Here is a 17,059-nt window from a genome sequence, read left to right as displayed (position 1 = left end):
TGTGGGCAGTTTAGAGTGTCCTATCCACCTACTGCATGTCTTTGGAATGTTGGAGGAAACTGAAGCACGTAGAGGAAACCCACATGACCACAGAGAGGACATGCAGACTCCGCACAGAATGCACCCCAGCTGAGAATAGAACTGGAGAATGTCTTGCTGTGAAGCAACAGCACTAACCACTGCACCACTGTGGCCACCCTCAGTCCCCCTTAAATGTATTACTTGTAAAAATCACTTTGCTGCTGGCTATCACCTCTGCTAGGAGGACTTCAAAATTACAGTTCCTTGAGCGGAGGGAGACCTTTCTGTTCATAAGAACATAGGACAGTCTTTTTCTTGAAATCAAAAAAGGGTCCAGCACCAAATAGGAGTAAAAGGCTACATTTATTGATATAAATAAAATAAAAAAACAAATAGGCAGAACAAAATGTCTTCCTCAGTGCATTGAAATCCATCAGCTCTACACACATTTATATCCTCAATTAATTAACCTGTAACATTCCAATTGGTCCATCCCAAAAATTTAATTATGTTCATTTAAACCTGGCTTAAACAAAGCTCCGAGCCTGACAATCCATCCTGATTCCTTTCTGTTTAAAATGGAGTGCCAGTCTGCTTTGTTAGCTCTATGTCCCTGGATTTTGTCTATAATTGTAAAACTGAATTTGGCAGTGGTATGGGTCAGTGTATGTTTATACAATGCATTATGAGTACGTTCAGTCCTGATATCACTAAGATGTTCACTTATTCTGTGTTTTACAGGTCGTGATGTTACGTAAAACATAGAGCAAAAACAAGTGGCCAGATAAATGACCCAGTCACTGCCACAATTGACAAAACACCTAATGTCAAAAATCTGTGAGGTGTTGCTGCTTGTGAATTCAGTAGTTTTGTTTATGTAGATACAAAAACTGCAGTGTCCACAGGGATAACTCACCACTAACTTATCCCCAAACAAGGTGGTCTGTTCGGCCGGCATAGGGTGTGGATGTTTATAATGAGTGAAGTGTGAATTTATCGTACGGCCTCGTCTATAGGAAAAAAGGCATCTTGAAGGTAGTTTCTCAGCTAAATGTTTATTGGCTAGTAAGATGTCCCAATGGTTCTAAATGATGTTCTAAAATTTAGCCGTGTTGCTGTCAAATGTGGTAACTATTGTCTCCAGATGTCCATATTGTCCAAAAATAAATTATGACTAGCAGTGTAGATCAAATGCGCTTCAAAGTAGCCCATAAAGTGGTCTGCATAAATGGGAGCAAAAGATGCTCCCATGGCAGTACCTCTTAACTGCCAGTCGCAGGTCCCATGAAAGTAAAAAACATTTTTCGTGAGGACATGTTCAACTAAACAGACTAGGAAAGTATTGAAGCCCGGTTTATATATTTGTGCTTGATCTAGCCAATATTGAATTGCCTCCAGTCCAGCCCAGTGTGGAATATTATAGCAATAACCCACTCCTGGGTGTGGGTAATGCGGGATTTACCCACGGTTGGCGTGGTTTGGTCCCGAGGGCGAAGCCCGAGGGACCAAACAAAGACAACCGTGGGTAAATCCCGCATTACCCACACACAGAAGTGGGTTATTGCTATTATACTATGACATTATTTTAGAAAAGAAATAATTACTTTTCTTAAATAATGGCATTGTATAATGCCTCTTTGCTGCCCTTCCGCAGCTGTCTGGTATCCGTGGCAGTTCTGATGTACTGCGCATGCCTACGCAGTACATCAGAGCTCTGGCCAAAAGCAACAGAGAAAGCAAGATCTCCGTCGCTTTTTACTGTTTCACTATGTTAAATGGGTTTAACATAGCGAGACAGCTTTAAAATAAGCAACGGAGATCTCTGTTGCTTATTTTAAAGCTGTCTCGCTATGTTAAACCCATTTAACATTGCGAGACAGGTTTTAAAAAAAAGCAACGGAGAAAGCAAGATCTCCGTTGCTTTTTACACACTGTGTTGCTATGTTAAAGGAGTTTAACATAGTGAGACAGCTTTATAAAAAGCAACGGAGATCTCCGTTGCTTTTTTTAAACCTGTGTCACTATGTTAAACTCTTTTAACATAGAGAGACAGTGTTTTAAGAGAGACTTATACTAATGGAAAAAGTCCGGGCGACCGGACCTTTTTCCATTAGTATAAGTCGATTTACAACGTGCACGCTGGCCAATCAGCGTGCACGTTTTGGAATATTAATGGGGGGTCATGGTATAATAGTATAAAGGGCTGTGACATCTAATGTGCATAGGATCCAACCCAATTCCAACTGTATCTTGGATAATGTTCAAAAACTGTGTTGTGACTTTATTTCTAACTATGCATATGTGATATATTTATCTCTTTTACTATATTTATAACCAGGTTTATCTTCTGAGTATTTTTAATTATAACATCTTGATAATTTGGGTCTTTAGCACAGGATGTGTGTTTAATAAACCAGGGATCAGTGCCTCTATTGGACCTTTTAACAATGGTTAATTATAATATAGTATTGTTTCACTTTCTGATGTCAGCCAAAAGTGCTCTTCGCAGCACACGCAATGTGCTCAGTAATGGCTGCTTCTGCAATCCATATGATGTTACATGGATTGGTAACATATCTAAATACGATTGTAAATTCTTTTTTATAAGACCCATTGCTCCTACTACTATTGGAACTGTCTGGGTATCTTTTTTCCACATGGCTCTCATTTCTGCCTGCAGATCCAGGTATTTTATGACTTTGTGTCTTTCTGTGCGCAAGACACTGTAGTCACTGGGAGTGGCAATTTCAATGATCAATGCCACTTTTGTCTTCTTTTCCGTTTTTTTAGCATCTATCTTTTAAACTGTTGATATTGGGTGATCCCATGTGATATAAACTTCATCATTTTCTCTGATTCTCTGTGGCTCATGTTTCCAATGTTTTTCAGCCACTTCGATACCATAATGTTTGCACAATCTCCAGTGTAACAGTCTTGCCACATTATTATGCCTTTCAGTATACAGTCCCTCTGCCATTAGTGCGTCGCAACCAGCAACAAGGTATGTGACTGTTTCCAATTCGGTTTTACAAAATCTACATATGTCTGTTTCTCCCATATGTTCAATGGACTTTGTAAAACTGTGTACGTAACCCACTATCTTAGGCTGCCAGTATTAACCTTTCATTTCTTGGTTTGAATTCGCCTCTCCTTATCCATTCCTGTGTTTGTTCTTGATCAACAGCAGGCTCTTCCAGAAATTTTCTATACTTGCAACTATATTTATGTTTTTCCCACATTTCTTACCTTCTCATCTGATCCTTCAGCCTGTATTCTTTCTTTTGTTTTTTGGCACATTCACTTGCTACCTGGTTTTTATCCACTTATGGTTTGATTTCCATTCCTGCTTGACGTCGATACGCTTCTGCTAAATTAAGCAGAGACATCACCTTAGATTTATTCTCCTCATGTTTCAAAACTTTCACTACATTTGGATCTTGTGAGGTCAGTAAATATGCATGGAGTCCCACGATTGCAGATCTATACATGTAATCAATTTAAATTTCAAAGAGGCCCATCCCTCCTTCGGAATGGGGAATATTTAATCTTGGTATACGCTGATTTTTATAAATCATTTGGTAAGTGTAAAGCATCCTTCTTGTTTTAATATCAAGTCTATCCAACCCTTTTTGGGGCCAGTCAGTCATTCCAAAACTATAAGTTAGGACAGGAAGAGCAAGTTGATTTATAGCTTGGATCTTGTTCCTAGATGTCAATGCTGTTTTCAGGGTTAATTTAAGTCTTGTAAAGTACTCCTTACTGATTTATTCACATTTGTTCATGTTTTATTGCTGATCCTTCATCAATTCCCAAGTATTTATACACTCCCTCTTGCTCAAGTTCTTTTATGTCACATTCTTGTCCCAAACTGATGTTTTCTTGGTTCTGCAGTTTTCCTTTTTTAAAGGTTGCTTTTGCACATTTATCAAGACCAGATGACATTCCAATATCATCTGAAAATGTTTTGACAAACTGCACCTGTGCTTTCAGTTCCTCATATGATGAGCTGTACAGTTTTAAATCATTGACACAGAGAAGATGAGAAGTCATTAGACCTTGTTGTTTTCTAGGAGCCAATTTGTAGCCATGGCCTAAGCTGTTAAGTAAACAGCTTAATGGATTAATGGCAAGGCAAAATAGCAACGGTGACAGAGTCACCCTGGAATATCCCCCTTTGAATTTTTATCCCTGGGATAATAATCTGTCCTTTATCATGGCTTAATTGCAAAATGGTTTGCCCCTATTTCATGGTTACTGTAATGTAGTCATTCAGTGTAGGGTGTATCTTATACATTTTTAAGCACTCTTTTATCCATGAATGTGGGATCCTACCAAATGCTTTTTTGTAGTCAGTCCATGCCATACTTAGATTCTTCCCCTTCTTACAGTTCTCCACTATAACTTTGTTTAATGACAAATGATCCTTTGTTCCATATGACTTTCTTTTATTGCCGTTATGTTCTACTGTAATAATTGTGTTTTCTTCTAAATGACTATAAACTCTGTCAGCGTCAATTCCCATGTATAGTTTCTATGTTGTCGGAAGACAGGTTATTGGTCTGTAATTTTTAGGGTAGCTTATTTGCATGTATGTGAGTCTGTTGATGGTTTGCCATGGAAGGCATATTCTTTTATGAAAATTCCATGCAGGAGAGTGTGGACTTTCAAAGGGGTTCTACCTGTTATTATGAATAGTTCTGACAGCATATAAGGATTCAGTTATCAACTATTATGAGAGCACCTCACACAACTATACTGTCTTTCTGTTATCTAGAAGCATAGATGCCAGCAAACTACAGTAGGTCATACTTTTTTCCCTTAATTTCTTGATATTTTATATAAGGATCACTCATTCATTCATTAATGGTATCTTGAAACTCAACAAGCAATTATCAGCTCTTAATTTTTCTTGTTAGGCTCCAAGTATTGGCTCTCAAAGCACCAAGGACTCAGGAGTTGGATCTCAGAAGCCTATTCTGCATTCTCCTTCCAAAGGTAAAGCACGGCAGAGGAAAAAAGAACCTCTGCTAGCATCTGAGAGAGGTTGTTGGATTTACTCTCCAGTCAGAAGCAGACGATGTGGATCACATGCTCACAGAGGTACCGTGTGTTACATTTTCTTAAGTTATTTGCATTCTTCAAAATAGTAGCTGATCATTTAAAACCACATAGTCACTAAACATAAAGTTGTAGATTATTTTGTACGAAATAGCTTTTTTAGAGAAACTTATTCCAGTGACTGGTGCAGTATTGTAGTCCTTTGAACAATGTGTTATTTTAACATTTGATAAAATTAAAATAGTTATTTGATTCACTTAGAAAGGACAGTCTAGGGGAAAAGAGGGGAGTGATGCATATTAATTTATTTAGAAAGTAAAGTCTAGGCAAAAAAGAGGGGAGTGCTGTGTATTAAGATTAAGATTGTGCGTTTGAATGATCATTCAACTATATATATAGATTTTTTTGCTAAGGAAGAATAAACTTCTTTCTTTAGAGTCTTAATACAGCTGTAATGTGAGCACTGGCATGATTTTATGCACTCCAGCTTAAGCTTTGGTTGTAGTTTTTATTTGAGTTGGCACATATGTATGGTGTTTTATTCAAAGCATATAGTTTATTTTCCTTCAATTTGCCATGAAATTTTATGCTTGTTTCTCATAATCACACAGATGCATCCTCCTCCTTCCTTTCCCAAGATATCATGCCTCTTTCTACTTCTTACAATCATGTTCATGTTACTGCATTTCTTCATGGTAAGGACTTTCCCAAATCTACATTAACTTATTCTTCGCATTGTTACCACACTAGCTCACCATTGCCAAGAGTTTGGTAGAACAACAAAGCAAGAAAGAGTCGTATAGCAGGTGTGCATCTTTATCAGGCAGTGATACAGATGGTGACACATGATATAGTAATTAAATTAAACCTTATTTTGATTTTGTAGTCTTCTGATTAAAGCTGTTGATTTTTCTGTTTTATGATTTGAGTCTCAGCAACTCGTGAGGGCCCTACTGCATGTCCTGACTTTGTCATTTTTTGATGGGTAATTTTTTTGGCTGTTTGTTTTCTTTGAGTTATAGGACAGTCTCTGTATTGAAATTTTTCAATGTGCTTTAACTTAGTGACAATTGATTATGTAGGGACATGGTATCTAATATTTCAAAATAATGGTTTGATGGATTAAACATTTATTTTTATCTTTGCACTGGTTTTATTTGTCTGCCTTTTTTGGAGTTGCATCTTGCTTACTGAACTGTTCCTTATTTTTCTCGTCACAGTTCTGCATGATATAGGAAATGTAACACAACATACCAGAAATGTACACAGCAGTTTCAGCCTGAAAGAAGTGGGAGTTTAGCAGCATCAGTGCTAACAAATAACCATAAACACTACAACATAATTTTTTTTTCTTACCAAAGCCATTCTCTGTAATTAATTTTATTTAATTGGGAAACAAGTCAAAATTGAAGCCACATTTTTAATACTTCATAGTAAGTTTATATTTGGCCTGCGCATTGTTGCCTCCTGCAAAAGGTTCTCCGGTTTGATTCTCAGCTGGTGTGCCTTCTGTGCGGAGTCTGCATTTTCTCCCTGGGTACGTGTGGGTTTCCTCCTGGTGCTCCGATTTCTTCCCACATTCCAAAGACAATGCAGTAGGTGGACTGGACATCCTACATTGACCATAAGTGTGAGTTTGTATGCGAGTGTGATGTGCCCGACCCAATCTGTATACATGGGAGGAGGGTTGGGAGGTGGGCTAGCAGCCTGACCCCATAAAAACTGTAATCACTATGGAAACAACTGCTGAATGGAATTTATATTTACAATCATCACAATGTGCACCTTTCGTTACCCAGTAATAGCAAATGGCAATGTCAGAATTGTCTAGGTATACCAGCACATTAGTCAAACAGATAACTTTCATTCTGTGCCAAATGGCAGCTCATTGGAAACTGTTAACATTTCAGTCATCTCAAACATTGCCAGTAGGCACTCAGTATAATGCATTATGGGATAAAAAACCCTTTTGGGTTTCAGTTCCTCCCTCTGCTTTTTTCTGTCAGTGCGTAGATAGTGTATTCTGCTGCTTTGACTGGTTTTTTTTTCTGATTTTAAATGATGTATATGATTCTGTTTTACTTTGCCTAGCACAGTAAGGCTAGTGGTATTGATTAAAAGCTTCATTTGGAAGTTTTGACAGGAAAACTCGGCTGATATTGTATTGTTTTCTTTGCCATTATGATTATAACTCCATAGGTAAGTACTAGGCTTGCTGCCCCTGTGAGCCATTTTAACCGTAGCCAGTTTCTCTCATTGTGCTCAATTGGTTAGAGATTGGCCTTACCCATCCCATGGTCAATAATTGTGTATTACCCCTAATGAGAATATCTGTGATCATACCATATATAATTTGAGGGGATCCATGCATGAGATAAAATATTTAGGTTCTGCCTCTGTCCATTAGTAGAATGGGGGAGGGGCAGTCCTGGTGTAAATTTTTTATTTCCTATACATAGATCCAAATTGTGCTTGAATATGGAGAAGAGTGAACTTTGTTTTATGTGGATAAAAACTCTGATGTTCTTCGTGTTTCACTGTTGCAGTCATCACCTGTGGGTTATCCCTGCTGTAGTAGCCCTCGGCCGGCCCGAATACCAGAGTCAGTGTTTTTCTGCATCGGCTGCTGTCACTTGCTGACTGATGTCAGGTCGTCAGTGCTATAAAGCAAGGCAGCTGACACCATTACATCAGTCTTTCTTGCCATGGGGCCCGTACCAGACGCAGTTTGCAAGTGTGCCGGTCGGTCACTACCAGAGTTCGAATTACAGCTGAAAATGTCTAAAGCTAAGTACCTCATTGGGGATCCTTTTTTCTTGCAGTATCTGATGTCTGAAAAAGTTAACAATTGCCTCGTCTGTGGAAGGGAGATCCCACACCAAGACTTCGCTTCATACTGCGTCACTTGTTTAGGCCCAGACCACGACGTCCCCTGTTGCCGGTTCTGTGCCCTCTTTAACATGAGAACCATTCATCGTAGAGCTCTTATTTTAGACAGGTATTTTCACCTTCCCTCTTCACATTCTGAAATGGCGTCTGTCAGCCAACAATCCATAGACATACTGAAAAAATGTATAGATAAAGATAAAGACAGACCATACAAGGCTAAGCCTTCCGACTATGTTACTGCTAAGCAGGTCTTCAGTTCTCCGGAATTCACTGAGGTGCTTTATCAGCCCCTGATGCCCGATACAAGATCTACGCAGGCCTCTACCGAGACCCTTTCGGAGTCCGGTATTCCACAAAAATCTTCTTCGTCTTCCGAGCCTTTGGTTGTGTATGCCTCAGTTGGTCTGGAGCCGCGACGCAGACACCGGGTTCCGAGGAGGCCTTTTGCTCTACCGATTCTAGACAAAAAGCAACATCTTCTCTTCCGACTACCTTTTCTCTCAGACCGATGGATACTCTTAGGCCTAGAAGCCAGGCCACTCCTAGAAAATCTACCTCTAGCCACCTTCTTATTCCTGCTCCACCACCCCAAACCCAAATGCTTAACATGGCAGAGGATCTTATCTCCCTTATCAAGGGTAGTCAGGCCACAATTTCTAAAAGGAAAAGACACCCTTCTCCTGAAATAATGACAGAACAGGATTCTGAGGAATTTGATTATTCAGATTTTGAAGAGGAACAACAACCTTTGACTGCTTATGAAACTCCAGATGCACAGGAATCTATCCATTCTGCCTCCCCACCAGAAGACCTTCCCTTTGGGGAAACCCTTCACACCCTCAGGGAACATTTCCACTGTGAATCTCAGGGCTTACCCCAGTCTAAGAAAAGACTAAGAGAGTTTCTAGATCTGCCCCAACACAGACCCCCTGGCCACCCCTCCTATCTTAGAAGTGGTGAATGATGTTTTCCATGAATCCAGCTTAGCCCCTCATGCCCTCCCTCCTGCTCCCAGTAAACCTGACAGGTATTACAGAGTACCGGCTTCTCACAAATACCTGTACAGAAATCCTGCTGCAGACCCGGTCATTACACAGGGACCTAAAGGACCTAAGGCTAGTTCTGCAAAGAATCCTGTTCCTTCTGACAAGGATTCCAGAGCTCTCAACAGATGGGGTAAAAAAGTATGCACCTCTGCAACCTTAGCTATCGAAGCACTTAACTGTCAGTTCCATGTGTTAAAATATCAACAACACACTTTGGAACTGTTAAAGCAAAACATTTCAACTTTTCCTGACTGTGCCAATTCGAAAGTGTTAGCAGATTTACTGCACTCTACTTGTCAAATGGCCAAACACTCTCTACACTGTGGATATGACACCCTAGAAGACTCACGCAGGGCATCAGTGTCAGGATCTGTCATTAGCATCATGCATGGTTGAAGGAACAACCCCTCCCTGATCATGTCAAGTCTAAATTAATTGATGCACCCTTGGATAAGGACCACTTGTTTGGAGTAAAAGTAGAAGAGGTGCTTAAAAAAATGGAAGACAAAGCAAAATCTATGCAAAGAGTAAAAGATTCCTTTCAAGTTCAACCTCCTAGGTTCAGCAGGAATTTTCCCTCTAAGCACTGGTCCTTTCCTGCACCTAGCAGACAGGGGCAAGGTAAGCCCCGCATGGACACACCATCCAGGCCCCTATCCCAGAGATAACAGAGAACCAAACAGTGGACCACCTCTGTCCCAAAGGCAGGGAGTTCTAAGCCATCCTTCTATGGCAGAAACTCTCAATGACTCCCTTTCTCCCTTCTGCCCTCTTTTCACTTACCAAAAGCTAGGAGGAAGGCTCTCCCTCTGCAAAGAAAATTGGCTTTCAGTAACAAAGGACCAGTGGGTCTCAAAGATAATTTTTCAGGGATAAAAATTATCTTTCAACGAACTCCTGTTTCCAAGAGGGAACCCAGACTTACCTACAAATCAGTGGGCAGAGTCATTGAAACAAGTCCAAACTCTCATATCCCAGGGGGCAGTAGAACTCTTTCCCCCAGATCAAACAGGCAGAGGAGCTCTTCCCCCCAGATCAAACAGACAGAGGCTTTTATTCCAGACTGTTCCTTGTTTCCGGAAAAGAGGGCACTTGGTACCCCATCCTGGATCTATCCATTCTGAACACCTCCCTGGTGGTCCCCAAATTCAAAGTGCTAACTTTGTAGCAGCTGCTGCCTGTGCTGTCAGAAATGTCTGTTTAGTGACCCTAGACCTAAAGGATGCCTACCTCTACATTCCCATAAGGGAATCCTGTAGGAAATTCCTGCACTTCAGAGCAGGCTCACAACACTTTCAGTTCTCTGCCCTACCCTTTGGCTTATCTACTGCTCCCAGGGTATTCACCAAATGCTTAGCTCCGGCCATAGCATTTTGCAGACAGAGAAACATACAGATTTACCCTTATCTGGATGACTGCCTCATTCATGCAGAGTGCAAAGAAAAGCTGCTCCAGGACCTCCTCTTTGTCAAAATCCTAATAACTTCCTTGGGGGTTCACCATCAACGAGAAGAAATCAAAGCAAACACCCTCCAGGAAGATAATTTTCTTGGGAGCACTGCTGGACACAGCATCTCAAATGGCCTTCCTATCCCCAGAAAAGCAGAGCTTCCTGCCTCTCTACTTTTCCCAGCTGGCTTCCAGAAGTCACCTCACTGCAAGGAAGTTCCTGCAAACCTTGGAGTACATGGCATCTTGCATCCTTCTAATTCCTCTGGCCTGACTTCATATGAGAAAACTTCAGTGGTATGTAAAGAACCTTTGGTGTCAGCACTCTCAACCTCTAGAGACCTCTCTCTCTCCCTGATCCCCTGTATAAGGGCCGAGTTTCTCTGGTGGGCAGGGGCCTGTGCCAAGAACAAGAGTCTTCCTTTCACCCTTCACCCTGCTGGGCAGACCATTACCACCGACGCCTCAGACATTGCTTGGGGTGCTCACCTAGAAGGCAGGTGCACCCAAGGTCTTTGGAATGCCCAGCGCCTTCCCTTATATATCAACCAGAAAGAAATGATGGCAGTACAAAAGGCTCTGACATCCTTCAAACCCCATCTCAAGCCAGGGGATGTCCTTCAAGGATGCATCTGCAGTCCTTACATATGGGTTGTCCTGCCTCAGGCAGCCCTTCGGTCGGCCGGATTCCAAAGTCTGGGTCCGGGGTCGTCTGATGTCGCCCTTTTCCCTGACGTCAGAGCGCCTGGGGTATAAAAGCATCAGCCGACACCATCTTCCTCAGTCTTTCTTGCCCCATGGTGCCCGAAGCAGAAGCAGTTCGCAAGTGCCGGTCGGCTAGCTCCTGTGATTTCAGCTACCGAAGTCTTCAAAAAAGCTAAATACCCCGTTGGGGACTCTTTCTTGCCTCAGCCGATGTCAGATCAAACGGTTAAAGTTAATAATTGTTTAACTTGTGGGAAACAAATACCTCATAAGGATTTCCACTCTTATTGCTTACCCTGCCTAGGCTCAGACCACGACGTCTTGGCCTGTACAGCCTATGCTTCCTTCAATAAACGCACTCTTAGGCATCGGGCAGAGTTTGCAGAGGAATATTTTGGGGAATCTTACTGTTATATCATGCCGTCGGAGCTTCCGACAGCTCATTTACCCAAAAAACGAAAGGATAAGGACCGACACACGCGGTCCGCGGTTTCGGCCGACTCCATGCCTAGGCCTACCGCGAGTGTCTCGGTCTCTGCAGAAGCCGAATCTCTCGGTACCGGAGGCCACCACTGGGTCGGTCATAGAATTTCCATCTGAAACCGGTGCTCAGGAAATATCCGACACCATTTCTGTTGATAAAACTACTCCAGCACGTGGGACAGCCAGGCCTCCTGTATCCATGTCCATTAAGGCCTTTACACGTGCTAAAGCTGCTAAACAGCCAAAATCTCTCCCTCCCAAGGCTATTCCTCAGGGATCCACTACCGGTTCACAAATTTTAAGTTTGGCTGAAGACCTTATTTCCTTAATCAGGGGTTCTCAACCACATCCAGACAGGGGCTCTCAACCCCCTCCAGGCAAAAAGCCCAGGGTTGAGCAGACAGATCCCCAGTCTTCTGATGAGGCCTCAGATGACTCTGTCCTTTCAGACTACCAGGAGGAGGCCTTTCCGGCCTATGAGGATTCTGATGCAGAGGAATCTATTCCCTCGGCCTCCCCCCCTGAACAGTTTTCCTTTGGGGAGACCCTTCACTCCATGAGAGAGCATTTCAAATGGCAAGGCCAGGAATTCTCTGATTCCAGGAAGAGGTTAAGGACTTTTTTGCATTTACCTCAGCATAGACCTTTGGCTATTCCTCCTGTTTTAAATGTTATAGAAGATGTGTACTCTGAGTCTAGTATTTCCCCTGACTCCCTTCCTCCGGCTCCTGTCAAACCCGACAGGTACTACAGGGTCCCGGACTCGCATCTTTTCCTTTACAAGGGCCACTCTGCTGACCCAGAAACTATTTCCCAGGGCCCTAAAGGGGTTACAACCACCACTACTAAGAATCCACTTCCTTCTGAAAGGGAATCCAGGGCTTTAGAGAGATGGGGTAAAAAAGTGTATACTTCTTCCACACTTTCTATGAGGGCATTAAATTGTCAATTCCATATGATACAGATCTGGTGCATAACTCCCAGCAGGTTAGCAGCCATTTCTTACAGTGTGGTTATGATGCATTGGATGCTTCATGTAGGTCAGCAATGACAGGTGCAGTCATACATAGACATGCTTGGCTGAAGGAACAAACACTGCCAGATCATGTTAAAGCAAAGCTTCTGGATGCACCACTGGAAAAACAAAAGTTATTTGGTTCCATGGCTCAAGAGGTCTTAAAGAAATTTGAGGAAAAGGCTAAATCAGTACAAACAGTCAAAGATTTTCTCCAGGTCCAACCACCAAGATTCAGCAGAAATTGGCCTTCTAAGAATTGGTCCTTTCCAGACACAGACAGATTTCAAAGAGGCAAAAACAGGCGTGCCAGAGGTAGAGGGCAAGCTCGAGGCTCCTACAGAGGACGGCAATAGCAGCCTCCTAACCAGAGAGGTAGTGCAGGACCTACAACTACTGCACAAGGACAATCTCAATGACTTGACTTTGACTCCGCCAACCAGGGCTCAATTGGAAGCACCTTTGGGCGGAAAGCTATCTTTATTCTCAGAAAATTGGCACAGCATTACAAAAGACAAATGGATACTGCAAATAATAGACAAAGGATACAGATTCCATTTTCATACATTACCAAAAAGACAAGGCATGCCAAACCTGCCAACAAATCAAAGAGCAGAGGCTTTCAAGCAAATTTCCAACCTACTACAAATGAAGGCAATAGAAAAGGTTCCTTTCACAGAACAAGGCCAAGGATTTTATTCCAGACTATTCCTTGTTCCAAGAAAAGAAAAGCAATGGAGGCCTATTCTGGACTTGTCCGCACTGAATGCTTATCTCATCGTGCCAAAATTCAAAATGCTGACCTTACAGCAACTCCTTCCCATGCTGGGCAAGGGGTCCTGGCTGGTAACTCTAGACCTCAAGGAGGCATACCTGCATGTCCCTATCAGACAAAGTTGCAGAAGACACCTCAGATTTCTTGCAGGTTCAGAGCATTATTAATTCTCAGCATTGCCCTTTGGCTTATCTACTGCGCCCAGAGTATTCACAAAATGCCTGGCATCAGTAATTGCACATTGCAGACTTCAGGGGATTCAAATATACCCATACCTGGACGACTGCCTTATACAAGCGGACAGCCAACAAACATTGGTAGAACACTTGAACTATGCCATCCGCCTACTACAGGCCTTGGGATACACAGTCAACATTCAGAAATCAAGACTTGCTCCATCCCAACGAATAATTTTCCTGGGTGCAAAACTGGATACAAACACCCAAATGGCTTTTCTCACAGAAGAAAAACAAGAACAGTTACCGGATTATTTCAGAAATCTGACAACACAAACCCAGCTGACTGCAAGGAAAATCCTGCAGGCCCTGGGTTTCATGGCATCTTGCATTCTTCTGATTCCATAAGCAAGGCTGCATATGAGGAAACTACAATGGTACCTAAAGAGTCTATGGTCTCAACACAGTCACAGCTTAGAAGCTTTGATCCCCCTCATTCCATGCCTTCAAAAGGAGTTTCTGTGGTGGGCACAAGCAAGCCAGTCAAACATGGGTCTGCCTTTCAGCAAGCCACATATCAGCCAAACCATTACAACGGACACCTCAGACCATGGATGGGGAGCGCACATGGAGGGCAGATGCATTCAGGGGCAATGGACTCAAAAAGAATTGCACCTGCACATCAACCAAAAGGAAATGCTGGCAATGATACATTCAATCGAGGCCTTCGAACATTTCCTGCATCAAGGTCACCTGCTAATAAAGGCAGACAATACCACAGTTATGTGGTACATAAACAAGCAAGGAGGTACTCATTCCTACCCTCTTTGCAGGCTGGCAATGAATCTTTGGGAACTTTCCCTAAAACTCAATATAGAGCTGCAATCCCAGTTTGTACCAGGAAAGGACAATGTACTGGCGGACAGCCTAAGCAGAAACATCATGGATCCACACGAATGGATGTTGCACCCAGACATTTTTCTCCAGATAGTACAATCATGGGGAAGGCCGGACATTGATCTTTTTGCTTCCCACCACAACCATCAACTGAAGAAATTCTGCACAAGGACATACCATCCTCAAGCATGGAAAGTGGACGCCCTCTCCTTCAGCTGGAATACTCTGACAGTATATGCATTCCCACCTCTACCATTAATGACCAAGGTCTTACTGAAGATCAGGTCAGAGCAACCAAAAGTGATTCTGATAGCTCCGGACTGGCCAAGACAGCACTGGTACCCACAGTTAAAGAGCATGTCACGCACAAAACCGTGGCCTCTAGCACAATGGCCTCTTCTTCTGACACAGCACAATTACAAAACTCTGCACTCCAGCCTAAAAATCTTGCAGCTGACAGCCTGGAAAATACCTTGACTCCTCCCCAGGATAAACTATCCAAGAGGGTAAAGGATATCGTCATGGATGCTCGGCGGCCTTCCACAAGAAAGGCATATTCAGCAAAATGGAAAAGATTTTGAACCTGGAACACCACAAAGGGTCAAGATCCGACAGTGATGAGCATTCCACATATCCTTGAATACTTGGCTGAAATGCTCCATAATGGCCTTTCTTATTCTTCCATAAAAATCCATGCTTCAGCAATTTCAGCAGAGTACAACATGGATCCACCTGTATTTTCTCATCCTCTGCTAAGGCAGTTTCTAAGAGGGATAAAAAACATCAACCCTCCAAGGAAACCACCAGTGCCTACATGGGACCTTAACTTTATGTTGGAAAAATTAACTGTACCTCCCTTTGAACCAGCAGCATCTTCAGAACTACAATTCCTGTCTTGGAAGACTGCCTTCCTTCTGGCCATAACCTCAGCAAGAAGAGTATCTGAGTTACAGGCCCTCATGGCAGTACAACCATTTCTCATTTTTCATCAGGACAGAGTCTCTTTGAGAACCAATCCTTCATTAATGCCAAAGGTGGTATCCAGGGTCTCACTGAACCAAGCTATCCACCTGCCTACCTTCTTTCCAAATCCACAAAATAAAGGAGAGAAACTTCTGCATACCCTGGACATTCACAGACAGTTGCGCTACTACTTGGACAGAACTAAGACTTACAGAAAAACTGACCAACTCTTTGTAGCATATGCTGCTGGTGTACAAGGAAAAGCAATTTCCAAACAGACAATTTCAAAATGGATAGGAAATTGCATTCGATTCTGTTACTCTTTTCATGGAAAATCTGTGCCAGCTAACATCAGGTCTCATTCCACCAGAGCAACAGCCACCTCCACAGCCTTCTTAAGAGGGGTGGCTACAAAGGACATTTTAGAAGCTGATACACGGAGCTCTGTGCATACATTTTCCAAGAATTACAACTTGCCTTTATTTTCCAGATCCAGAGCAGGCTTCTCTACTGCAGTCCTGCAGGGCATGTTAGCTACACCATCCTTTTCTTAGGTCCTACCACCCCCAGCTTGGCTATGGTATTCTACCCATATGTAAGGACTGCAGATGCATCCTTGAAGGACATAGTACAGTTTTGTACCTACCATAAATGTAGATGTCCGATAGGTATGCATCTGCAGTCAGGTTTTCCCTCTCTCCTACCCCTCTGTGGTATTCTTTGGGTACCTATCCTTCATTTTAGCTAGCTGGGGTTATCTTTTATGGTGTATTTGTTTTTATTATTGCTGTGCATGTTTGGAATTTTTCAATCTCTCCAAATTTAGCCTTCCTTAGAGGGCACCTGGCATCTGGGACAAGAAAAACCGAGGAAGATGGCGTCGGCTGATGCTTTTATACCCCAGGCGCTCTGACGTCGGGGAAAAGAGCGACATCAGCCGACGCCGGACCCAGACTTTGGAATCCGGCCGACCGAAGGGCTGCCTGAGGCAGGACAACCCATATGTAAGGACTGCAGATGCATACCTATCGGACATCTACATTTATGGTAGGTACAAAAGTGTACTTTCTCCTTATCAAAACAGACAACACCACAGTAATGTGGTACATCAACAAACAGGGAGGGGACACAATCTTACCCTCTGTGCAGGCTAGCCATGAACTTCTGGCTGACAGCCTCTTCCATGGGACTACACCTAATAGTCCAGCACCTACCAGGGATCAGCAACACCCTGGCAGACCACTTAAGCAGGAACTTACTGGACCCCCACGAATGGCAGCTCCACAGAAAAATCTTTTTACAAATCATTCAGGAATGACGGACTCCGGAGGGAGATCTCTTTGCTTCACATCTCAAAAATCAGCTGAAAAATTCTGTACCAGGGAGTATCACCACCTAGCATGGAAGGTGGATGCCTTGACCTTCCCCTGGAACACCCTCTTTGTGTACGCATTCCCTCCTCTGCCTCTTATTCCCAAGATACTGATCAAAATCAGGGAGGAGAGACCAAAGGCCATCCTCATTGCTCCAGACTGGCCCAGACAACATTGGTATCCCTTACTGCGCAGCCTCCCAGGCAGCT

At 42.8% G+C, this 17,059-nt stretch overlaps 1 protein-coding gene across 1 annotated transcript in view; it reads left to right on the top strand.

Moving 5' to 3' along the window:
- CNTRL (centriolin) overlaps positions 1-17,059 on the top strand; it is a 4,034,091-nt gene that overhangs the window by 2,277,325 nt on the left and 1,739,707 nt on the right. The window contains 1 exon segment of the mRNA XM_044058259.1: positions 4,938-5,121. Within this exon segment, the coding sequence (XP_043914194.1) occupies positions 4,938-5,121 (184 nt within the window).

The sequence above is a fragment of the Protopterus annectens genome, chromosome 16.part0 (genome assembly GCF_019279795.1).
Source record: "Protopterus annectens isolate FY-2018-M chromosome 16.part0, PAN1.0, whole genome shotgun sequence".
Lineage (NCBI taxonomy): Eukaryota > Metazoa > Chordata > Ceratodontiformes > Protopteridae > Protopterus > Protopterus annectens.
This window is presented reverse-complemented; position numbering and strand designations above follow the sequence as displayed.